At 38.8% G+C, this 26257-nt stretch overlaps 1 protein-coding gene across 2 annotated transcripts in view; it reads left to right on the plus strand.

The window, feature by feature from the left end:
* The first annotated feature begins 336 nt into the window (after window positions 1-336).
* mcama (melanoma cell adhesion molecule a) overlaps window positions 337-26257 on the plus strand; it is a 63699-nt gene continuing 37778 nt past the window's right edge. For both annotated transcript variants that reach the window (XM_067608728.1, XM_067608729.1), the window contains exon 1: window positions 337-522. In XM_067608728.1, the coding sequence (XP_067464829.1) occupies window positions 456-522 (67 nt within the window). In that variant the 5' untranslated portion in view covers window positions 337-455. The remainder of the gene's footprint in view (window positions 523-26257) is intronic.

Raw genomic sequence — 26257 nt, forward strand, 5'->3', positions numbered from 1 at the left:
AACGTCCAGTAATGTGTAAATGAACTTACATTCAACCTCCATGCAAATGCTAATAAAGTGCCTCAGTTAAGCTGAATTCAGCTAAAAGGTCCGTGTGATTTAAGCGAGGCTAAAAGGTGTAGAGATGTGATAAGGTTTGCTTATTTAGTCGTGACCCTGAGGACTTTCTACAAAGAGAAGAAATGTATGCTGTGAATTAGGAGAGCTAGTAGCAGAGGAAAACACTGATAAACTGCTTCAAACACACATACACACACACAAACACGAAGCCCCACAATAGGACCCCGCCACACTGAGACTTTAATTGAGCTCCCTCCCCTCTCCTCCTCCTCCTCCTCCTCCTTCCTCTCCTCTCCTCCTCCTTCACCTCTCCTCCTCTTCTGCAGGCTAACTTCTCGTCGACACACCACTTCACTTCAGTTTGTTTTGGACTGGATACGACAAGCAGCAAAGAAATGGCTTTCCTACACACGACTGTTTTCATACCGCTATTCCTTCAGGTCTGCCTGCTCAGCTGCAGCGGTGAGTAAATTCAATACGTTTTTTTTTTTTTTTTTTGCAGGCTTTGTAACACAAAAGTTTAGTAAAGGAGGATAAGCGTTGGTATAATCACGGCAAGTTTGAATGAGAATACAGTGTGAGGGTTTTCTTGGATGCTCCGACTAAATACTTCTGTTATTAAAAGCTTTTTAGTTAACTTCAGCTGCTTTCTCGGGTGTTAAAAGTGTTTTTTTTTGTCCTTGTGGGCTCACATGCGGTTAATTACGTTAGCTTATTAGTCGCTGTTCGCTTCGATGGTGAATTTGAAAGCCTATTACTTACACTATAGTTGCATTATGTGGGCAAATTCTGCAAATTTGACATTTTCTTCAGCCTGTCAGCCTCTATTTTTAGTCTTTTTTTCAACTTGACGACGTTATAAAATATTTAAGAGTGTAATTAATTACTGCGTAATTGATGCTGTTAACGGGCCAATTAACAGAATAACACGTAGCGTAACGTTTGAGCACAGGCATGCATTCAAAGGGGGTTTGTAAAGGCTTGTGGCATAAAGTGTTGGGCAACAGGGGCTGGATAAGTTATTAAAGGTTTAATACAACTGCTGTAAACATCTAAAAAACCACAACACTTTATTTGGACCGCAGGACCAAACTTTGCAAAGAGCCCAGTTTTCTAAGACAGGAGTGTGGTGATTTTTTGAGTCATGGCTGATGTTTTTCTTCACATAAAAAGGTCAATAATAGCAATGTGAATGTGGAAGATGCTGGTTTTACATACAGGACAGTGCAGTTGGATACTGGCCAATGTGTGAGTATTTGTACTGTATGTGTGTGCCTTTATCTCCTCTGCTCTTGTCATTATGAGAACCAGTCTGAGTTTACCTTCAGATTGTGGATATTTTTCCAAAGACTTGGCTTATTTCCCAGGAAATGTATTTAGATTTATTTAGTGTAGAGCTGCAACTAAAAAAATGTTTTCATTCTTGATCTATCTGCCCATTACTTTCTTGATTCATTGTGAAAATATTGAAAAATGACCAAGGTCAAATGTCATTTGTCCAACTTGTCAATTAGTTGATTGACAGAAAATTAATCAGCAACTATTTTGAAAATCGGTTTATCATTTTGAGTCATTTTTTAAGGGAAAAAAAACAAAAATTCTTTGGTTCCAGCTTCTTAAATATGAATATTTCTAGTTTCTTAGGTCCTCTATGACAGTAAACTAAATATGTTTGGGTTGTGGACTATTGGACAAAACAGAACATTTTAGGTTGAATCTTGGGTTTTGGGAAACTGTGATCGACATTTTTCACCATTTTATGACATTGTATAGATCAAATGACTAATCAATTAATTGAGAAAACAATCAACAGATTAATTGATAATGAAAATAATCATGAGTGGCAGCCATAGTCCAACCAACAGTTGAAAAGCCCAAATTTTTGTTGTGATGTAATACACCACACCCTGACTGATGCTAGGTTTTTGAGGCTGATGCCTGTATTGTAGAGTAAAAAGAAAATCTGATTGAGATTTATCAGACAATATAAACTTTATGTATATTTTTTTAACAGAAACACACATTTTTGGTAAAAATCTCTTGAATTTGGTTGTGATGTTCTGATATGATCTGAGGAGGACATTTTACATTTAAAAAATAAACTTGTACTGCAATGATAGACTACAGAATACTTATGTTATTTGATCACATATTAGCAATTTTAGCTTATCACATCTATATCAGTATTGTAACAGCTGATAACTAACAAGAAATTGAAAGGTTTGAGGTCATTTAGAAATAGTCTATTACACATTTTGTCCACCAGAGAGCACTGACAAGTTTATTTTTCAACTGTAAAATGTCCCGCTCATTACTAGTATCTCTGTCGTACTATTTTAGGAATTGAATGTAAAACATCTATTCAATGATATATTGTCAATGGATCCAACTTAGAAATCTAGTATCCATCAGACTGCTGGAGGTTAGTGGGACTTAAGTGGTAATTTATACTTTGTTTCTACTTTTTTGACAATTTAAAACATTTATAAATTGATTCCTGTATTGTATCCATATCAATTTAAAGATAGGCAGCATGTATTTACGTGTGGTAATGCAGTATGAACTTTTCAAATCTGTTTACACTGAACTACAACTGCATTTCTGTGCCATGATACTGAACTTTGACACCAGTAAAAGCAGACATTATGTTCACTGTAATGGATTACCTAACTCAAGCAAGCTTTACTGTACAGACACAACAGGACATCACTCACTCTGCTCTGACATTATCCTTCTTTTTCTCCTAAATCCCTGTTTTTTTACTCTTATCAGCCTTGTCTTAATTGGGTTACCTCTGTTTAATCCTCATCTCCCCTCTACCTCCTCTGGAGACAGGGTAAAGCTGTCTGTTTTTGGATTAGGTCGTTGACCACTGATAGAGACCCTGGCCCTCTAAAGAGCCGCTAAACCATTCTCTATCTAAACGGACCTCCTCCCTAATGGGCCCTGAGGAGCACTTACTCAAATACAAGTTGTGGCTGACAGCATCTTTTCCTGAATGGAAATAAACCAATCCTGCGTATGAGAAGAAACCCAAACATGTAGCGGAGTTGATGCACTGTACACGAACCTTTATTGATTTCGGAGACCAATGTTCATCAGTATGATGGTCATGTTGTGTTACAAGAATGAGCAAGTGGTCTGGGCAGCGTGTTTGTGCAGTAAATCAGGGCAGCAGAGCTTTTATGGTGACATTTACAGAACAGAAAGTAGGCACAAAGGACGGGCTTAGTTAGTTCATGCCATTATGAAATATTTTTAAATAAATAAGGATTTATCCTTCAGTGAGTTTCAAAGCTCTGCAGAATCCTCAAAGTCAGTTTTCTGTTGTGTAAAATGTCATTTGCAATTAAAATATGCAAGACAGGCACCTTCTGAACTAGATGGAAGCCCAAAAATATTGCACAACAGTTTTGGCACAGTTATGGGACTCAGAGGGAATTGAGAGACAGACATTGTTTGTTTGGAGAAGATATATGAAACATAACAGCAGCCTTATCCTAGAGCTGGTAAACATTTTGAGCCTTAGTGCTTTGTGGAAAATAGCGTTACCAACTAACAGAACAGCAGTGTTGCTCTCTTCAGGTTGACTGTTCAGGTGGTAACTTTACTGTCAGTGCACAGAGGGAGCCAGAGTAACTAAAAAATATAGGTTTTTAACAGATGTATCTATTTCTGATGAATTTCACACAGATTTTGGATCGGATCTGTTGTTGTGTGTTGGCACAACAGTATCTGTAAAAGGTATCTTTCCACCCCGAGTGAAAATAGGAAAACTCTACCAGGATACTCCCATTGTCAGATGAATTGAACCAACTGTACTGTAACTGTTCAGCTACCTCAGGCAGAGACTGATGTAGAAACTGAATGTGAGAGGGGTAGGTTCACATCTTAATGGTGTTTTGAATGGAAAACAGCTTCATTAATTCAATTTCTCAAAAACAAATTTCAGGACTTTGTTTTTTGTTTTATGTGTCACATTCGGAAAAATGTCTTATATCTCTTACAGTTATGCAAAGGCATTTTAGCAGCTTTCCTTCACAGATTTGTATTGCGCCTCTGAAAAAAAAGGATAAAAATCGATGCAGCAGAGCAAGAGATAATCTTATTTTTTTAATTCCTCTTCTTTGTCAAAACCTGGCGACTACATCACCCACAATGCAACTTGACTGCTGACAGTTCGGTCTGAGATTCTGGTGTTTTGTCCTAGTAGCGGCTAATGTAGCCTCAAGCCTAAACCTCACAAAAAATCTTAAATTCTGTTTGCACATTTTAGAGGTCCTTGTTAATAGATTAATGCACAATTAAAGGGCTTTTACTTTGATTATTAATGTCCTCCAAAAATATGTGACATTGTTAATAACAGCAGAAACAATTATTCCAGGACTTTATTAGTGGATTGACAGACGACTCAAGTCAACACCATCAGAATTTACCCAATATGCTATGACTTTGTAGTGCTCTTGAACACAAATGCAGTTTCGTATTCATTGTGATTTATATAGATTTATTGATATTTTAAGTGAAATTAAGAATTGAATACATTATTCAAACTACCAATCTTATAATTGAAATATTCTGATTGTTTTGACCACAAGGTCAGACTGCATAAAGAAGAAACTGCACTTGTACCCATCAGAAAATGAATTGATAGATCTTGCATGGTGTTATGAATACTGCTGGGTATGAAACCTCAATACATAGACTATCCAAAACTGTCCAGCAATGAATCAGATTGTTTGTGTCGTTTACTTATTTTAAGGTCAGATGATAAATATATGTGTTATATTTTGTAAAAGTTCTTGCTTGGCTCCTCAGACATCATGAATTATTGTTTATTTGCCAGAGAAGGAAATACGTTCTTGTAGGAAATGTAAAGTATAGTAGTAGTAAAAAGAGCCATTAGGTATCCCGTTGGGTTAGGTCCTTGTGTAAATAATGGCTGGTCTCCACGAACTCTTCATGCTTCTCTGTGGCTGAATGCCTGAGAATGCCTTCGCCCTGCTGCTGGGCCGGTCTGGATGAGGCAGGAAGTGTGCAGCTGTTGGCAGCAGTTGTTCATGTGGGATTAGTGCATTTGCCTGAGTGATAGCCAGGCATGACAGCCATGCAATCTAATGTATTGGCTCATTGTTTTCATTAAAGAGAGTGCACAGTTTGATCCCTGTGGTATTGTAATGGTGCCTCTCTATAGCGTTAGCTATATGTAAGCTAATTCAACTAACATGCTGTACAGTCAAATACTCTACATCCTATTTAATGTAACCCTTTATGTTTTTTTGACTCTCACATTTCTGATGAGAGAAACAGTGTCTCAGACACACACAACACAGGACAGCACTTGACCTAAAAACCAGACACCGGCACTCACATCCTGTGTGGTCCGGTTCAGGCCACTTGGTTATGGTGAGGGAAAGATGGCGGCTTTGGTTAAATAAAGTCTTTTTTCCCTTATTTAACCAAGGCCACCATCTTGAGCCTATTTACCTAAACATAACTATATAAACAGTCCTCATGCTTTAGTTGACAGAAGCAGATATTACAGGAAAACAAATGAAACGTTTGACAAATATGTTCAGTATAGAGTGACTTTAATTGGCAACTATTTTGTTTTGGTAATCTTTTAAGCAAAAACGCTAAAAAACCGCTGGTTGCAACTTCTTGAATGTGAGGATTTGAAGCTTTTTTTGTATCATAGGTGATAGTAAACTGAATATATTTAAATTCTGGGCTCTTGATCAGATAAAACAAGACATTGGAAGATGTCACCATGAGCTCCAAGGAATTATAACGGACATTTTTCACTATTTTCTGACTTTTTATCAGCAAAAAGATTGATTGATTAATTGAGAAAATCGTTGGTTGCAGCTCTAGTTCAGTATAAACGTTTTCTCATTATATTGATAAAAAGTGCAATTCAAGCGGCATACAAGTTGTATTTTAACGTAAATTTAGGTTGTGCCAACACAACATGCTTGATTATACTATGCTTTTCTTATAAAATCTTGACAGAATTCATCGATTTATAAGAAAAAGTTGCAGATTATCTCCTTAAATCTGCTCAACATGTCTCCTGAGCTGCTTCAAATGGACTTAAACTGGCAAAGAATCATTTTGTTTGAATTCACTTTGTTCTAAAAGCCCAGTTTGTTGTTTCAGTCTTTGGTTTAAAGTATGTGTATGCTCTGAAGATCCAAGACATGTTTTGGAAAATCAAAACCATAGCTGTTTAGCTGGCAGGAGCAGAGCTGACATCCACCCGTAAGCCTAAACTAAAGGCTTTTCAGCGGTCTAGTCTTGCATGTGTAGTGTATCTCTGCAGTCAGTGGATGGGTTGATGTTTGGGTGGGATTTATATCCAGCAGCTGTCTCTGTAGTTTGATCCCTGGCCTTCTGGGAGGGAGTTTCTCCTGTATTGACTACCTCTCTGGTGCTGAAGAACTGCACAAAACATCCTTCACTGGTGAGTAATTCAAAGCACATCATTCAACAGAGTGAAAAATCTATACAGTGAACAATCCGCCCTAGAGGAGACAGGTCCTGTTTTAGGAACTTGGGACAGTTGTTTAAGCAAACTCAATCATGATGAGAGGGAGGATCATCTGTGTGCATTCAAAGGGGGTGAAGAACTCGTCATGGAGTCGTGCCAGAGCACTAAAGTCTTATCACTATGTCAGAAACGTGAGCAATGTCTCCAGCACCACAGTGATGTTTTTGGTTTTGTTTTTGAAGTGATGAAAGTGCTGCAGGGCTTTCTATCAGTTTTTTCTCGGCGTGTTGGGAGAATGCTCAGAGGTTTGTCTCTTAAAAGCTTCTTTGAATCTCAAATATTGGCTGCACTTCTCACACTGGATTGATTATTTGTAGACAATATTGTAAAAGTTGTGTGAAGGATTCAGAGGCATGTTTTTCTCCACACAGCTGAAGCACAGCCGCGTGAGCACAGTTGTCTTCGTGTTTATGTGCTAAGAGTTATACCGTTATCTGTTAATAAAAAAAAACATTGTGCGGCTTATAATGTGGACCTCCAGTCTGTCCTGAGGAATCAGCGCTGTCCTACTCAGAGGTAACCTGATGCACCAGATGGTTTGTTACACAGAACCATCTGAGAAGTCGTCCCTGGAAACTGTTTGGAAAAGGGAAGACACTTTCAAAAAAATACTTGGCACATGATTGGATGAACCATCTGTCTATCACCGCCTTACCTTGCGAGGCAGCTGGATTCATGACGTTGATTGGTCCAAACCACCGTTGGATCGGACACAAGCGCATAACTTGAAGCTTGTGATGTCGTGATGTCGCGATTCCACCTGACTCACAAGGTAAACTCAGAGGCGAAGCCCCAAAAGTGAAGCCAAAACGTCTCGATCGCCTCCTGGTGGCCGGCTGCAGTATACGTCATAAATCCTCCTGCATGTTAGTGGATGGGACATGAGCCAAACTAAAAAAGATCAAAGTACACGTCAAATACATTTTTCCCCAAAGATGGTTTCTGTCATTTTAGGTAGTTCTTATCACCTTGATGTTTGTCCAAGTGCTCATTTTTCTGATAAGTTTGTTTTAATGAGTTATTTGACGATATAAAAAGGGGGCGTGTCGTCATGATTGACAGTTGTGATCACCTCTGTCAGGCGGCGGGACGGCTTGAGGGGGCGTGTCCCGCGGGCCGTCATCCCACCACCCGACTACTGCACAGACTCTGGCTCCAAATGGCATCATACAAGGAAGATTTTGGCTTCACTTATGCGTCCATATTTTTATACAGTCAATGGTCTCCACATATAAGTATGTTCACACTAAAGCTGCAACGATTAGTTGATTAATTGATGAGTCGATTGACAGAAAATTAATTGGCAACAATTTTGATAATTAAATAATCATTTTAATCATATTTAAAGCTAAAATGCCAAAAGTTTGCTGGTTTCAGCTTCTAAAATGTGATGATTTAATGCGTTTCCTTGTCATACGTGATAATAAACTAAATATCTGTGGGTTTTGGACTGTTGGTTGGAAACAAACAAGACCACCTTTGACTCTGGGAAATTATATAATAATTTTTCACTATTTTCTGACATTCTGTAGATTGGAGTGGTGGTGCAGACAGTCAACAGTGCTATGTGGAATCTGTATCGACCAACACAGGAACATTGTGAGCGAGCAAACTAGTGAAGTGCATTAAAAAAAAAAGACACAGAGCAATTTGAATTAATGAGATCCACACTAAAAGCATGCAGCTGATTAATTGCAGAGCGAGCGTACAATGTGATCAATCAATCATTGTCACTGAATCAGACACATCCTGATGTGTCTCATCTGGTGATCAATTTAGTTACTTGATGAGGATGCCTGTCCTTCGCTGTGTGATGTTGAACTTCTGATCTCGTTCTCTGAAGCACCTGCATGAACTTACTTTGTGTGTCGCTGCTGTATTTAGTCATGACGTAAATATAATTTTTATCTTATTAAGATTCATATCAGTTTTATTATGAACAATATAATCAGGCCTACCCCTAGTGCACAACAAAAAGGAACCTTCAGTATTTAATTTTGCACAGAAAAGCTAAAACAAAGAAGCAATCTGGTGCTCAGTGTATTTATATTTAGTTTCTATCTTCTAAAATAGCTCCAAGTGAAGCACTAAGTGAACATGTGTTGTCACACTTTCTATATTGTCACTCATTATAAAGGCTAAATTTACCACAGTTACATGCATGCATATGGTGAGAAATTGATGAAATTATAAAAAAAGATGCTATGTTCAATGATCAAAATCTGTCTCAATAGAATTGTTTAGATACAAATCCTAAACCATCCTGTTTTCTTTGTTTTAAAATAAGACAGTCATTAGTAGTATGTCAGTCTTGAGCAGATTTGGCCATTTGTCTCTAAACTCTGCACATGCAAAACTGGCCATCTGTACATGACGTCCCTTCATATTTAGAAGGCCCATCTGTGGGACACATGGCACTCTCATGGGCCTCAATCCGAGTCTTGGCAGCAGTCCCATCAGTGCCAGAGGGAGAGACAAAAAAAACCTCCAGTATCGCCTTCATTGATATGCTTTTCCGTCCTTCTTTTCCCACTTCTCTCCCTCTTTGGTCCGCAAACAGAGCTTAACCAGCAGCTGCACACACCTGACGCCCAATCCATCGGACGAGGCACATTCTGGTGTGGGGGCAACAAGCAGGGGCTTCGGAGCACACAGCTCACATTACAGAGAAATCGTACACCACAATGGTCTTTGCCTCCTTCCCGCCTTTTCTGAGCCGTGTCCTCCCCCCCAAATCCTGTGTCTCCTCACGCACCTCTCTCATGCCCCCTCGGTCGCCTTTTTTCTTTTTGAGTGCATAGGATGGAGCCTGGGAATATTTACTTTGCTCTTGTTGTTGTCAACAGTTCTGACTAAAACAGCAGGAACACACAGGAAAGATTAGTATGCAGATAAAAGGTGGGATTAACTCAATAAATGTGGAATACAGTGCTGGAGTGATAGACATCATCATCCTTTGTCTGTTAAATTTTCAAACACTGTAATATTTGATGATAAGAGTAAGAATATATTTGACGTTTTTGTAAAAGTTTAGCTCATGTCATGTCAGCATTGTTAGTCTATCAGGCTTTGGCTCATTCACTACATAGCATACCTCCCACATAGAAAACCGATCCTTCAAGAACTGTCTTTCAAGTGTCTTTCAACCAGCAAGGACAAGACGTCCTGATGCCAAATGAAAACAATTTGATTTCAAAACAGTTCATTTTTGGCTCTAAATGTGTTTTTTTCACCAAGGATTTTCAAAGCTTATGCAGCCCAGATCATTGCAGAGTGCTACAGATTTTTGTGAAGACACAGCTAATGTTGAAATTTGGAAACAAACAAAAATCTACTAAGATACAGGAATTTCTAGGCAGATACCAATATTTATATTTGAGAGTTTGAAGTTCAACATAGTTCAACATTTTGGGAGATACAGTACCTTATTACTGTCTTACCAAGAATTAGACGGGAAGATTGATACCATTCTCATGTCTGTACTGTAAATATGAAACTACAGCCAGCAGTTGGTTAGCTTAGCTTAGCACATAGACTGAAAACAGAGGGAAACAGCTAGCCTCATGTTTTTGATACCTCTGGACAGGGCCAGGCAAGCTGTTTCACCCTGTTTCTGGTGTTTCCAGCCTTTGAGCTAAGCTAACTGGCTGCTGGCTCTAGATTTATATTTACAGTACAGACATGAGAATCGTATCAATCTTCTTATCAAACTATCGTCAAGAAGTCAAACCAAAATGTCAAACTATTCCTTTAAAGAATTGTAACCAAGATATGTACCGAGCAGGACATTTCACAGTTGAATAATTAACGTAAAACATGAAACATATATTTGACACTTCTGCAGTTTCTTTTACCTATCAACTGATATATGTATGCTTAAAGTATCAGGCACATTACTGGGTCTATATTTTTATTCTAGAACTCTACTGGAATATATTTGAATGATTCACAGTTCAAAAAACACCTTATTTACCTTATATTGGTCCTTTATACTTTATCAGTTTAGCCTCGGTCTGAAACAGGCCGTTTTAGCTCCTGATAATTGGTTAGGTCCTGGAAGTGCTACGTAAACAAATAGTCATGGTAGGATTTCACCTCTTTTCTCGTTCTTTACTTGAAACGGAAACTTCTCAAATATGTTTGAGCCCGAATCTGATCTGAAATATGCAAGTGGACAACACAAATAACACATGAAACAACCTCAGCAACAAATACTAAAGAATAGATGGACGGCCGTTTGTGGCCATGTACGAATACATTCACTTTGACCATGTTTCACATAGACATCCAACATCATAACAGCATAAAAATAACAGAAAATCACTAAAAGTATGTTATGTCCCCATTAATATATGTGATAAACTGATATTCAACCGGCTGATTTATCTCTTGAGCTCTAATGTTGACCAGCACAGAACGTTAAATGGAGCTTGATTAAATAGAAATGGTAATCATGTTCAAACATGTATGTAATATATTTGTATTATAAAGCACATCAAACAAACATCAATATGTCAGTCTTGAAATTTCTTGTAATGTATCAAGCAACTACACGCAGTACCCTGACAGCAGGTAGAATAACTCAGCCTGGAGTGTAGCATGATCAGAGCAAAGTCACCCATTAATCAAGGAGACTGTTTAGTTATAACTGGGTGTAAAAGGGTTCAAAATTAACTTTAATTACTCCTGGTGGCTGGAAAGAACAGATTCCCCTTTAAATCCTGAGGGGATTAGGTGTGTGTGTCTGAAATGTGACCATAGCCCTATGTCATTGGTTAAAGGTTTCATCTTTAACTCTGTTGTCTTGTAATGGATATGAGATATGTTTCTTCTTGGAACAATGCAGATGCCACCGACCTGTCTTTGGTATTTGCTCAAGGCATCCCCTCAGACCCCGTCATTGTGCTGAGGAATGCCAAGTCCACTGATATCTTTTGTTCGTAGGGTTCATGTCAAACTGCCAAACCAACCAATGTGTCTGTGTCACCTGCCTAAAAGGCCTGAAAAAATATATTTAGTGTAGTATTCAGCTCATCACCAGGATTGAGTTGCAAAATGATATCATGAGTGCCTATGACGAAAGTAACAAAATAGGAAATACAACAGGTAATGTCTGTGTTTCCCCTAACATTGAAGGGGCAAAGAGCACACGGGCAATGTTAACACCTGATGGTGAAAGTGGTTTATTATGACAGCCACCAAAAATAACTCCTCATGTTTCAGAGTCCATATTATTTTCAACTAAAGACACTCGAAACAGGATATATGGAAAGTTATTGCAATTCATCCACTGTCTGGACTACATTTCACCACAGTCAGTTCAATAGTTGTCGAGACATTTCACTCCACAAATGTTAAAGGGAACATATAATGCTTTTTGTGATTTTTTGTTATTTTTACACTGTTATGATGTTGAATGTTGTGTTCAAACTTGTACGGATGTATTTGAGAAGTTTCCATTTTGAGTACAGAACGAGAAAAAGAGGTGAAATCCTTTTACTATTGTTTGTTTACGTTGCCTTCTGGGAATTAACCAATCAGAACAGAGTGGGCTCATTGGGAGGGGGATCTTAAAGATACAGGAGCTAAAACGGCCTGTTTCAGACAGAGGCTGAACTGAGGGGCTGCATAAAGGGTCAGTGTAAGATAAATAAGGCATTTTTTGTATTGTAAATCATGCAAAGATGCCAGTAGAGCCCCAGAATATAAATATAGATCTGGAAGCGTGCTTGATACGTCCGACGTCATGGTGGCGAAATGTCAAGAGACCACTAAAGACAATAGGGAACGTCATCTGGGAACCATGAATGTCTGCACAAAATTTCATGACAATCCATCCAGTAGTTGTTCCAATCTGGACCAAAGTGGTGCAGCAATCCATCCTTAGAGCCATGCTGCTAGCACGGCTAATATAAATAAACTTTGTTAAAAAAAATATCTGTATAGAATGCATTCACTATGATATTATAAGACAACATACAGTTTCTATCTTCAACATGCCCGTCTAGGTGAAATGACGCTGTCTGGCACAGTGCCAGGAAGTTGCCTGTCACATCAACTCGCACTGACATCTGTTGTCAAATTAAAATGAAGTCGCTTTAAATCCAGACTGACTTTGATGGTGAAAAGGCATCTCTGTGTACAGCGTGTACATGTGCAGATGAATATTCATGATGACCCGGGAGGCTAACCAAAGCGTCTTTCATGATGTTTGCCTCTTGTGCTAATGGGCTGTGCCATGCGATGGATATGGCATACATCTGGTATGGTTTTCCTGATTAATCCAGTCATTGCTATATACTGTGCAACCAGCTATAGGTTTAGAGCTTTAATTGACTCTTCTTAATCTCACATAGGCTTTTTTTATATTTTCAATGAATTTTCAGTGTGAAGTCAGCACAGTTTCTGTAGTTAAAATGAGAAAAGATCCCAACCGTTATGTACCCTTTAAAAAAAACTCTATATGAAAGAGTGGAGGGACATCTGTATATGATATTATACATAGAGTAGGATTACAGAGTCTTGTGTCAGTGCTGTCTGTAAATGTTATCCCAACCCCTCGGGCTCAACGATCAGGACAAGATTTAACTCACATATCATGCTTTTGTGTGGGATTCTCCCCGTCAGCTAATTATTTTTGTCTTTTTCTCATGTCAAGTCAGTGGTTGCAGGGCATTTGTTTGGCAGATTCCCCAGAGGGCTCATCTCTTTGTTTAGGCTAAGTGTCTCTCAGGAGCATCAAGAGAGGCGGAAAATAAGCTGGTGGAGGAAAAACCAACAGCAACTGTTGATTGGACCTTGGAATTTGCTTTGAATATTTCCAGTCCAGAAGTAGAGCTACAAATAAGAGTCATTTTCATCATCAGTTAATCTGCTGGTTATTTTCTGTTTAATTGATTAATAGTTTGGTTTAGAAAATGTCAGAAAAAAAAAAAAAATGCTGATTACAAATCTGCAGAACTCAAGATAATGTCTCCAAATTGTTTATTGTCTCCAACCAACACATAAAAACCAAAGATATTCAGTTTATTATCATAGAAAATTAAGAAAACCGGCAAATATTCACATTTCAAAGCTAGAACCAGTGAACTTTTTGTTTTTTAGTCAACTAACCTGTATCAACTAATCAGTCATCTAATCTATTAATTGATCTAATCAGATATCAACATAGTAGTTAGTGTAAATGGTTTAAATCTATAGTAAATGTTATGATTATTACGAGGGCATGGTATTCTTTAACCCCTTAACATCCACCCTTTTTTATAGAATTTTGGCCTATTTGGCACACTCAAATGGAAAAGCTTGTAACAGAAGAGCTGTAAGGCCATGATATATGTATTAGGCTTCATTTGACAAGTAACATCTTCTAGTTTCTAAAACACAAACAAAACTACATCAGTTCAAATAAGGCTAAAAAAAAAAGTGTTTTTGGTCCTCGTCTATACTGAGTCATATTTGAATAACAATAATTAGGACATGCTTCACTGAACCTCTCAATCATCTCCAATTGGCCAAATTGTGCTAATTGCTTTTACTCATTACTGCTTGATGCTACCGCTACCCGGTGGATGTTAAAAGGTTAAAATTTGCATATACTATCGCAATAGACACCTTACCTTTGGTACCAATACGGAAACAATACTCTTTCTGAACACTTGTCTGATGAATATACATGTTTTTCTTTAATTCTCTTTTTTCTTTGACAAAAAGCTTGCTTACTCACTTTTCCTGAAGCTTTCGACCGCATCTTGCTGTCTTCTCGAAGACACCAAGATTTGTCTAATCACAACCAGAATACAAGAAGGTTTTCTAAAAGATAATAGAGTTTAAAATAGGAAAGAAATATCTAGATGATCAAACAGAAGGGAACAAAATTACGGATCTGAGCAGATGCAGATGCCAGCTTTCAGTACTTTACAGTTTTCGATACTCATAGTGATGGACACATTTCAGTCTGACTCAGGTCAGGGAAAACACATATTTGTTTAAATGAATCTTAATAAAACTGAGAACCTTGTATGACTTTAGAATCTGTATGCCTTTTGTCGCTCTCCATTCAGCTACCAGAAGTCAAGAGAGCAGATGTGTGGGAAGAGTTTTCGACAGACGCCCGGCAGTTTGAAGTGAGATGAGCTGAATTTAAATGAGGAAAGATCAAACAAATGTGTCCTTTTCTAACTGTGAAAGTCTTTAACATGGATTTCACAGTATGCAGATGGAATAACATGAGCTTTTTTTTGGAGTAGATGTTCGGTTATAACAGAGTTGGCATTGTGAACTGGTGTGGGCTTTGACATGGATCGTGATAACTTTGGCTTTGGTGACAGATAAGAATGAGACACTGGATGGTGATGTCCGTGTCCCAGACAGGATTTATTAAGGAGCCACAGTGCAGAGTTGACTTTTTTTGGGCAGTTTAGTGGCTGCCAGACACAGCCAGCGTCTTTTGAAGATGTGTCTGATGAAAGCTGTAATGTGATCTACCGCTGCAGCTCAAGTTTAGAGTCTGGAATCTGCCTCGTGGGGCTTCTTCTGCAACTACAATTAAAGAATAAAGAAGTGTCAAAGCTCCAAGCTGACATTATCTGATGAACTATACAAACTGTATTGAAGACTATCTGAATTATTATTTTGGATTGCTTTAGGATGATAAAAGCTGTGGTTTAGCTGTTGGCAAGCACCTTCTAAGTTAATGTGAGAAGCAGAGTTGATTATCAAAGCCATCTGCATGGATTCAATATTCTGGGTGTATTTGCTTCCCTGTCTTCCCTACATGTAATGAGGTATTTTAAAAGTTGTACTTACTTTCTGTAATTATTTGCAAATATAAAAAAAAAAACACACTGTCAAACACACCTAGAAGTTCTCTGCTGCTGACACTTCAAAAATGACGTGAAGTGAAATGATTTATAAACTTTCTTTGATACCTTTTATATGTCTATAATATGTTCTGTTTTTTTTCTAAATCAGGAACAACTTCATCCTTTTATTTCGATTTATAATAACATTTTATTTGTCTAAAAAGCAATTAATTATTCAAAGTCGCTGAAGTCTGACCAGCTAATTAGCCTTAGCTTGGGTCGAATGCAAAGCAGATTTGACAATAGATCAGCAAGAGTTTCCTCAAGTCATTACGATATTAATTATTCATTGATTATATTTTTACTTAACATGAAATATTCTTAGTTAAATGTGCAGGGTGAGACAATATAACGATTAGGAATTATTTGTTTAATAAAGGTTTTTGAAGTGTAGGTTCCTATGAGAGAACAGAGAGTTCACTCTGTAGGTAAGTTATGTGATACTAATAAAGACTCTCATGCCCTGATTCACTAAGGCGGGTTCAAACCAAGTCGATTTAAAAATATTTTTCTACATTTGCATCTAAATTAAAACGTGCTTTCACTGGAGCTGTTTTTCCTTTAGTAAATCAGGTGTGAGGAGCTATTATAATAATTAGAATAAACCAGTCCTTCATTTTTGTGCTCTCTGGCCGACACTCCTTAAATTTCATATTCATCAGTATAATTGATGTGAGTCCTCACAGCCAGAATGTTTGGTGTGGCGGAAATAAAACCCCAACACATTTGGGTTTTACTCTGTGTAGTCTGTGCAGTTTGGCTGGTTGATTTTGTCTTTTTTTTTTTTTTTGCAGTGACTTTTATCGCAAAATATGTGATGATTTGTAATGATACTGATGTCTGAACCGTCCTCTCATTTTGGTTCATTACAAAGTATCTTGAAAAACAAACTTTTCCAAGTTTTCTGAAGACAATTAAGGATGAAAACTGTCCTTTTTGGACACTTTCCTGTGGTCAAGTTGTCAGACGTGACATGGGATTTCTGGTAATCCAGTGAGCAGATTGCCACACTGTAAAATTTGGCTTGCATGGGTGTCTCTTGTGCTGCTGAATTACTGCATGAGCTACGCAGCAAAAGAAACACTTTGGCCAAGAATGACACAGTGCAACGTATTGTGGTTTCTTTGCACTCGGGCTAGTGCGTCTTTTGACTCTTTGAAGTAAACCATAATAGTGTCTGTGTTCTGGGAAGTGATTTCAACCATCCTAAAGGCACTTCTCAGCTGTGACCGCAAACCGAACAGCAGCAAAACCTCTCGGTCTCCCTGGAGGGGGAGAGGAGAACATGAATCTTATCTTAGCTGGTCTCCCTGTAGTTCCTCTGACATCATCAGTGGGTGACAGAAGCAGATCCTGGTGTCGGGTCATTGCCTCCTCTACACTGAGAGAAGTCATCCGAGGTGGTTTGGGCATCTGGCAGGGACATCCCCCCCATGGAGGCTGGATGAGGTTGCCGGGGAAACAGACGTCTGGGCTGCTCTGCCTGTCCTGTTGTGAAAGTGACCCTGACCTGGATAAATGACTGAAAGTGGGCAGAGTTTATTACAGTAACGCTGTTGAACCATATGACATTTTTATGAATACAGACTCTTACATATCTTGTCAATATCTTTAGTGATATTGTGTCAATGTACTGAAGGAGAAATTGTTAATTTTCTGGTCTACCACTGGGAGTATGGTTTAATCAAATAACTTTTTTGTAGTAAGCCTAAATTTAAGGGTGATTGAAGATATAAAACTATTTCAAATCCACATTTTGCTTCTGTAGTGGCAGCGGGTCTGCTACTAACGATTTATTTTCATTATCAATTGATTATTTGATCTGCCAAATGTTAAAAAAAATAATAGAAAAATGGTATTCTTAAGTATTCAGACACCACGGTGATGTCCAAAAACCAAAAGATATTCAATTGAGTGTCATACATGATCAAGAAAAATAGCAAATTCTCACATTTGAGAGGCTGGAAGCAGAGAATTTGTGACACTTTTTCTTGGAAAATTACTGAAACGATTAATCGTTTAGCATTTATAATTTCTCAGAGGCCACAGTGATGTCTTCTTCTATTTAGTCTAACAGTCTAATTAACTGACATATATGACAAAGTAAAACAGGAAATCTTCACATTTGAGAAGCTGGAACCATCAAATATTTGGCAATTTTGCTTGAAAAATGACTGAAATGATTAATCGGTCATTAAATTGTTTGATTAATCAACTAGTCATTGCAGCTCTAGTGGCAGCACAAAATACCTCTTATATTTTATAGGCATATTATAGATTAGCAGTCATTTTTCTCCCGCGTGCTCTTCCTGGAAGTACCTCCATGCTGTCCAAAAGATACCTGCTTCTCCTACATAAAGAGTGTTTGTTCAGCTTTAGGACCCAGGTGGAGGAGGGATTAGCCCCATGTTTAAGTTTTAGCATATGTCATACTTATCTAATATGCAGTCATATCGCTATAACAGACCCCATCCAGAGTCCCATTTAATAAATGATGGCCCCTGAAGTGCTGCACAGTCATCAGTTGCAGATCCATTTCCGTGTACAGCATGTCAGCTAGCTACATACACTAATTTGACAAACCTAATTTAAACGAATTCAGTGCGACTACTTTTTGGGCTAATTACCACGTCTAAAATACCCAAGTAAGGTTGACAAGCGGCGAACCTGTTAAAGAAATGTCTGACTCTGCAAAGCCCCCTGCAGGGCCGGAGGAGTCATGACGCCATGGGCTTCCTCCACCACCAGCCAGCTCGGCATCTGCTGCCCAGCAGAAACCAGGAACACTGATATCGACAGGCCTGCTTGTTAAAGGGTACATAACACATGTCCAGTAACAGTAGAGGAGAAGACATTTAACACAGCAACATGGCTGTAGATAATTAAGTTTGATTGTTTGTTTTTTTGGTGACATTCTTGAGTTTAAAGCCAACTCTGACCATCAGTTCTTTACTTCTTTGCCTATTAGGATTGTAATTTAGATGAGTGATTCTCAGCGACCGGGCCACAACCGAGTAAAGCTCCATGCAGTGCTTGTTACCCAGCGGCAAAGATGTTATGTGACAACAACATTCATCTCCTATCTCCCCCCCCCCCACCCCCTCCTTTCTACTAGCAGCCTGCACAAGGCCAGATGATGTAGGGTGTAAATTAATTCTGACAGATTTTGAATGCTTTAGCAGATAGGTTTCCATCACCGATTCCAGCCCAGAGCTGGAGAAGAGCAACATAGGGGGAAGAGAGATTAGCCGCCAGCTGAAAGAAAGAAATCAGGTTTCAAATGTCAGTATGTCATCTCCTAAAGTAATCCGACAGATAAGTTGCAAAAAAACAAGCCCAAATTTCTCAGCAGCCTAGAATCTTAATGTTTGTCTGTCTCTTTCTCTGTAATTGTCTGGTCTTAAAGGGATACTGGGTCGATTTAGTGCTGCTTTTCTTTTAGTTTGGGGACAGATTTAAAGAAGCAGAGGACAAAATATCCTGACTTTTAGTTGGTAGTATGGGTTAAGCTCCTGGATCCTGCACTTCCCAAAAAAAAAAAGCCTCCCTGACTGGTCTTTCAAACTCCACACTCTTAGTTTGTCATAAAAAGTTTTCTCATAAAAATGTATCCAAAAAGTCTCCAAACCTGAGCTGCAGTAACCCTGATGACATTATCCGGGTTTCCAGAGCCACAGAAGACATTATACAACCGCTTCAACAGACTGAGTCGTATCCTCTATAGCGAGAAAACTGATCCTCATGTGTAAAATTGGTGGAGTTCCCCTTTAATAAGAGGCAGTCATGCAACCTCACCTCAGAAAACTCTACGCTGACACTTTAGAACTAACTTAACTTTAACCCATTTTATCACTTTTTTAAACTTCACTGAATAATTTTTCCACTTTTATTCAGCTCTGATTCAGCGTTTTCAAAAGTTCTATCTCCTTCATGTTCTCTCGCTCATCCCCTTGTGTAGGCAATTATCATTGTTCAGTGGACTCAATCTGCCATAAGCGTTTACTGTAAGCATTTGATCACCTCATCACCAAAATATCAGTTGATCGGTCCTGTATGTGTCAAACGTAGCTGCATGCTTTACACACTGAAATCTTGTGGTGAAAACTGGACTTAGAAGATTTTGCCTGGTTGTCATAAAAACTTTCTTATATTCTGGGGCTCTACTGGAATATCTTTACAAGATTTACAGTTTAAAAAACTCCTTATGTATCTTATACTGGCCCTTTATTCAGCCCCTCAGTTCAGCCTCTGTGTGAAACAGGCAGTTTTAGCTCCTTTAAGAGCCCCTTACAGATGAGCCTACTCTGTTCGGGTTGGTTAACTTCCAGAAGCTGCGTCTCAGCAGACTTTCAGCAGCTCTGAAAGCTTCATAAACAAACAGTTGTAGTAGGATTTCAGTTCTATTTCCTGTTCTTAACTGGAAATACTTCTCAAATACATCTGTACATGTTTGAGCCCGAATCCGACCCGAAATATGCGAGTGGACAACACGAACAACCCGTGGAACGACCTTCGTAACATTTGCCGGCACACCCAAAAACCATCTGATGTCATCACGAGGAGGAAGCAGAGGTGTTCAGAGCTGGTTGAAGCCCTGGCTTTAGACTTGCAGGGATTTTTTTACATATGTTTACCTCATGTTTTGGACCTTTTGACCATGTTTAACCCATAAGAACCCATTTCTCCTTAAAAGGAAAATTATGGGGAATATAAAACAGACCAAAAGGACCACAAGGAACTCATTTCTGTAATGTAACATATATGTCATAACTTGTTTTATATCAATTTGTTCAAGAAATGTGGTCAGAACAGGTTAAATGTAATACAGGAAGTCTTATTAAAGCATCAGAATTGTTAAATGGGTTGAAACCTACCTTAAGTAACAAAAAACTTTTTAAAATTAGCTAGTTCTGTCACATTTGCTGACCAGCCATTTTGGAAGTGATGTCATGGGTACACAGATTCACACATTGTCACATGACTGCACCAGGATGTTCAGTAGACGTCACTTAGGGGACTTCATGAGTTAAAATCAAGGATAAAGTTGAATAAGGAATTTTCCAGAACACTGAAAGGGTTGGTGACACCTGTGTCACCATGGGTTCTTATAGGTTAACATAAACATTATGTTATCTGACATCATAACAGTATAAAAATAACAGAAAAATCCCAAAAAGCTTTCCCATTTAATAAATTCAAAAATCATTTTATATCAACTCAGAAACTCTCAAAGCCGTAGAGAGCGAACACGACTGTTTAACCGTTTCCTTCTTTGTTCTGTTCATGAATATAACAGACCACACACACAAAAATATGTATGACAGGATAACTTAAAAACACTGTGATTGGCTCTGCTCTATCTTTGGCGTATCAGTGTTATTTTCAGTGTTGGCTCCAGTTCAGCAGGACATCAGGCTCTGTTTGGCATGACTAATGTTGGAGCTTAAATGAACTGGCAGTACTTCATTCACCGACACTGGTGCTCTGCTTAAAATTGTAGGGGCAGCATCCATCAGTTCTTTTTATTATAGGCATCAAAACCTTTTAGATATTTGACTTTAAAAATCGTACAAACTGAGGACGCTGTTGGATATGGTGTTACATCAGAGAGACTGCTTGGGAAAGTGTCCTAATTGAATAAGTTCAATTCAGTAAGAAAAGGCTCAAACACACAATGAGCATTTCATTACAGAGAAAACACTGCTTTGATTTGATTAAGCAGGTCTGACCAGAGCACGAGGAACAAACATCAAAAGCCTGTTTACTGACTTTAATGTGATCAGAGTTAATAACACTCCATGTGTACCGTCTTCGCAAATCGCCACACAAAGCTGCGGTCGTCTCTGCCGTGTGATGACGGTTAGGAGTTGCCGGGTAATTCTCCCGGTCGTCTTAGCTCACAGATCAAGGCCGCTGGTCTGGATCTTTGAACTTGACATTTCAAAAGGGAGAGGATAAAGAGATGCTTAAATATCAAATCCTCCCCCGCTCCTCTCAGCCCTGATATTGGACGCTGTTAAAAGATCAACTGCCTAATCAAAGAGGAGTGCTCTGAGGAGAGGATTTTCCCGGTGTGCATGTCTGTGAAAGTTAATTTATACATGTTTCAGCATAAAAATTGGTTGCCCTAACTTTTGTCTTATTAGCACTTGTGTATATAGATCCTTATACTCTTCCAAACTACTGTCTTTGCCACATGTATTGACTGATATGTAGTGAGAATACAAGTTTAGTATTGTTAAAATCACAGTAGTTTCCAACTCCATGGCGATCACTTTATGCTCTTATGTTTGTAGTTTTTAGTTCCTCTCAGTAGTAACATTGTACTCAACAAGTTCATTGATGAGACACTGCAGCAGTACTAGAGAGAAGTCAGATGGGTCAAGAAACACCAGTTAGTGAAGCAAACGATTTTATACAATCCCTCTGGTGAGCCAAACTTACGTCTATTTGTTAAACATCCGTCACAGTTTACACTGATTTCCATGCCTACTGTACTTGTGCACATTCACTTAACCTATGTAATAAGGGATTATTAGCAATAATTAGCAATTATTAGCTCACTTTCAGGTTTACCTCAAAATAAAGTGGTTTAGGTAATAAAGCTGAACTGTTTGTTTACAACTCGTCACTGCTCGTCATTCTTTCCCAATCTGACTTAACTGCTCCCAGATCTAAAAACAATTGCTTTGGTGATTAAAATGTTGTCATAACAGATAAAAAAAAATATGATAGCTATGAAAAACATTGACATACTATCACCTTATAAAGTTAAGGCTAATGTTGCACCAGCATTGTTTTTTGGAGACATGTTTCTGATGAATTTAAATCTAATATTCATTCTCCTTTTAGCTCTGTTTTTGTCTCCACCAACTCCTGAGGGAAATATCTAACTCTTTAGCTGCTAAATGTTCCACTATGTTCACCAGCTAGTTGCTAACTTTGTCTGTCTATCACTTGGTGTTTGGTGTAAATCAGAGACTTTTTGCTCCAAACAGCGACAGCTGGAAACAAGGATGATGAGAGTCTTGAGAGTGAACCAACATAATAAAGTAGTGGGTCATAAAAAAATTGCTAAAAACACTTAAAAGCTCAGTAGAGCTGAGTGGAACTGAAGAGTTGGGTGATGATTCTCCGCAGGTTTGTCACATACTTATTTTGTCCACTGTAAATATAAAACCATTGATTAATGCATCTTCAGGATTTATTAACTGTGTGAGTCATTTTCTCTAACTGATGGTGAAACAGAAGCTCATGATCAAACTTTGAGCACATAGAAACAGCTGAATGCTTTACATTATTGTGTGTATATATATATATATCTAGTACATACAGGTATATATGGAGTAGGTAGACTCATTTCTGTGTGTGCAGTTGGTTTCTGTTTGGATGAATGAATGGTTTTGAGGTTTTGAGCGCACCAGTAAACCACAGGAAACTAGAGAAACGTCTCACTTTTCGACTTGTACTTGAACACGGTATAGAAGTTGGAAGAAGGTTAGAGGAAGTGCAAGATTCTTTATAACTGCACAGGTGTGTGAGAGGCGACTCAACAGGCGTTTCATTGTGTGTGGTCCCGTGATAATACTCTACTAAGTTACCCCCCCATCCCTCCACCTCCCTCCACACACACACACACACCGCTATTTGCCCCTTCTTCCTCTCTTCTGACAGCTCCTACACTTCTTCCCACAAATCACTTGACAAATGGGCCGCCCACAGGTGTTGTTAGAGTTCTCCCCTCCTCAGCTGCCCCCCCTGTCCTCCACGGCATGGGAACGGGTGTGTGTGTGTGTGTGTGGGGGGGCGACGTTCCTATTGTTCAGTGCCTGTTTCGATGCGAACCCCACCTCCTCCATCCTCCCCTCCAGCCCAGCAGGACGCAGTGCCACCCGATGACTGGGAATCCAGTCATAACCGCAGCCTCCCCCTGCCCTGCTCAAGGTCTTGGCACGCTGCAGCTGAGCGAATAAAACAAGTGGTGGATATTGTCTGCCGAGCCCTGAGAACTGGAGTCTCCCAGTCTAGAGATGAAGATAAAGTAGGCGTTGAGCTGCTCGCTGTGCTCTCATATCAAACAATGCAGCTGGTTATGAGTTCTGAACACAGTTATATCATTGTGTTTGACATTGTGTCTGACCGACGGCAGGCATCTGACTCCCGTTAGAGCAAAAAGGAGAAAGTGTTTATTACTTCCTGGGGCGACGAAGACTGTGTTTTGACGTGAAATACGGGGCAAGTTTGTTGTGAAAATACAGCGAGTTTTAGATCTGTGAGACGTGTCAATAAGGCCGCTGTGAAGGTGAACATGTTTTGAACTTTTGACTCTCAAAGACCGTGTTTACATGCACACAACAAACCAGGTTATATGAACTGCACATTGTCTGTACTTAAAGAGACTACTTAATTACCATCAATTTTGATATTTGATCAATCAAGTCATTTATCAAGCAAAAACTTCCAATGATTCTCTGCTTCCAGCTTCTTAAATGTGAGGATTTATGGCTTTTGTCTGTTTTATGTATTATTGTATTATTGTCTCTTGTTCAGACGAAACAAGCAATTTGAAGACGTCAGCTTCGGCTCTGTGAAATGTTGAATACTTGCTGATGTTCATCAACTAAACAATTAATCATAAAAAAAGTGAAATAGAAATATTGCGATCTAGAGAAGAGCTGCAGCTGCTAGTTGATAAACTGATCAAAAGAAAATGATTTGGCAGTTATTGTGATAAATACTGCCTCCAGCTTGTCCCTTACGAGGGTTTGCTGCTTGTTTTTTATCATACTTTATGATCATGATTAGTGAATTAAATATTGTTTAGTTTGGACTGTTGGATAAAAAAAAGCAATTTAAGGGGTCTCTAAGGGCGTCTTTGACTTCTTTTTGGCCTTTCATGGACTAAACAATTTTGATTATCGAGAAAATAATAATGAAACAATAATCATCAGTTGCAGCCCTAATCTAGAGTATATATCATTGATTTTCCTGCTGCTTCGGTTGTGGTGTTGGCAGCAGAGATGCTGGCGCACCGTCATAACAATTTGGCTCCTGTAACGTGACTAAGTCCAGCTTTCTGTCTGAGGGGTTAGACTGTGTTCAGACTGAGATTAGTGCTGCCTTCTCAATCATTTCAGCGATATTGCTTCATCGACAAAGAGGGCTGCAGAAAAACAACTTTTTTGCTGCAACATAATGCAAAGTCAAGTCCGATAAGGCAAGACAAGGGTGTATTTCTACCTTCCGATCGTGCAGACAAGAATAAAATGATTGCCACCATGATACCCAGTCTTGTAAAATCCTGTCTCAAAGTCTTATGAATGGCTGTGCAGTGTTTTCTGAATGCTTGAAGTCCTGGAGCAGCAAAAAAAATCCCACGTGTGCTTTGTTTGCTCCCCATCCCCGCCCTCCTCCACAGAGTTTCCCCTCCCCCACCCCGCCGCTGTCAGGAGCTGCACTCTCCTTAACCTGCAAGTAATTGTCCTTCACCCAGCCGTGGAACATCCTCAAAGCTCACCAGATGATTAACTAGACAAAACATCCAAAGGTCTTATCTGATCCTAAAATCTTCTTTTAGTTTTTTGTGTTTCTTTATTTTCTGTGAATCTCCTGCCCTGCAGCTGCAGAGATGATGGCTGAGCTCACTTTTTGTCATTTGGTTGATAAGATTCCAGTACAGGAATACCGTTCACTATAGGCGAACCCTCTTATCAACCTTCTTCATCAGAACAGGTACATGCATGTCAGTTCAAACATTGCTTCATATCAAACAAGTACAACAAAGACTTATTGGCCCCTCTGAAATAAAACATTAATAAAAGATCAGAATTATGTCATTTACAATAGTAGGAGCAGAGTGTTTCTGCAAACTATTACTGCAAGTGATATTTTTATACATAATGGCAATATTTTACTATTTTTTCTGGATTTTTTTCATGTCATGTTATATTTGAGGACTAGACGATCAGATATTCCTTTTGAATTGATGAGTGCAGAATGAGTCCCGGTGCTTATTGTTGTTAGGATATCAAGTGTCTTCAAGTCTGTGTCTTTTAGAGTTAGTCAGCCTTAAAAGTGTTTAGTTCACCCCTGGAGCCTCTGAAGTCTTGCGTAACATGTTTTTCTGCCAAAGAGGAAATAAATTCATGACAAATGAAAACAAATCCAAAGCATCCCTTACAGCAGAAACAGACTGCAGACTGAATAATCTATCAAGCAGCCAAGAATTAATGCCGTCACACATGATGAACTGCCACAGAATATAATTTTGACCACTTCAAAGAGCCTGACAGGAGACAGCGTGAGTGTGTGACTGAAAGACAAGCTACAAAAACGAGGGGTTTACGTTCAGCTTTAATGGTTTTATTTCACTTTCACAAGAGACAAGACTTCAAGGATTTTCAAGGACTATTTTCTCTGTGGATTAATAGTATCTCAGGGAAACATTTCCCCAGTATGAAAGTGTGTCGTACCTTCAGTGTTTTTTCAAAAACAAGTGTTGGAGAAGGGGGTTCGTCTTATTAGTAGTGTGGTCTTTGGGAGAATACGGTAGTGAGCATGCAGTTCAGCTTGAAATGAAAAACTTGGTTTCCGTAATCAGGGTTTAAACAAGGGTTTAAGAGAAACCTGGTTACATTTTATACTTCCCAATATAATAATTCCTAGAAAAACCTTCAGCCTGAGGGTCCTACAATCAAACATAGTCCATTTGTTTTCATTTAAGTGAAACACCACAGAAGGAGGATGGGTGGTAAAGGGTCAACACAGTTACATTTCTGCCAGACAT

Source organism: Thunnus thynnus, chromosome 13 (genome assembly GCF_963924715.1).
Source record: "Thunnus thynnus chromosome 13, fThuThy2.1, whole genome shotgun sequence".
In the NCBI taxonomy this organism is placed as follows: Eukaryota; Metazoa; Chordata; class Actinopteri; order Scombriformes; family Scombridae; genus Thunnus; species Thunnus thynnus.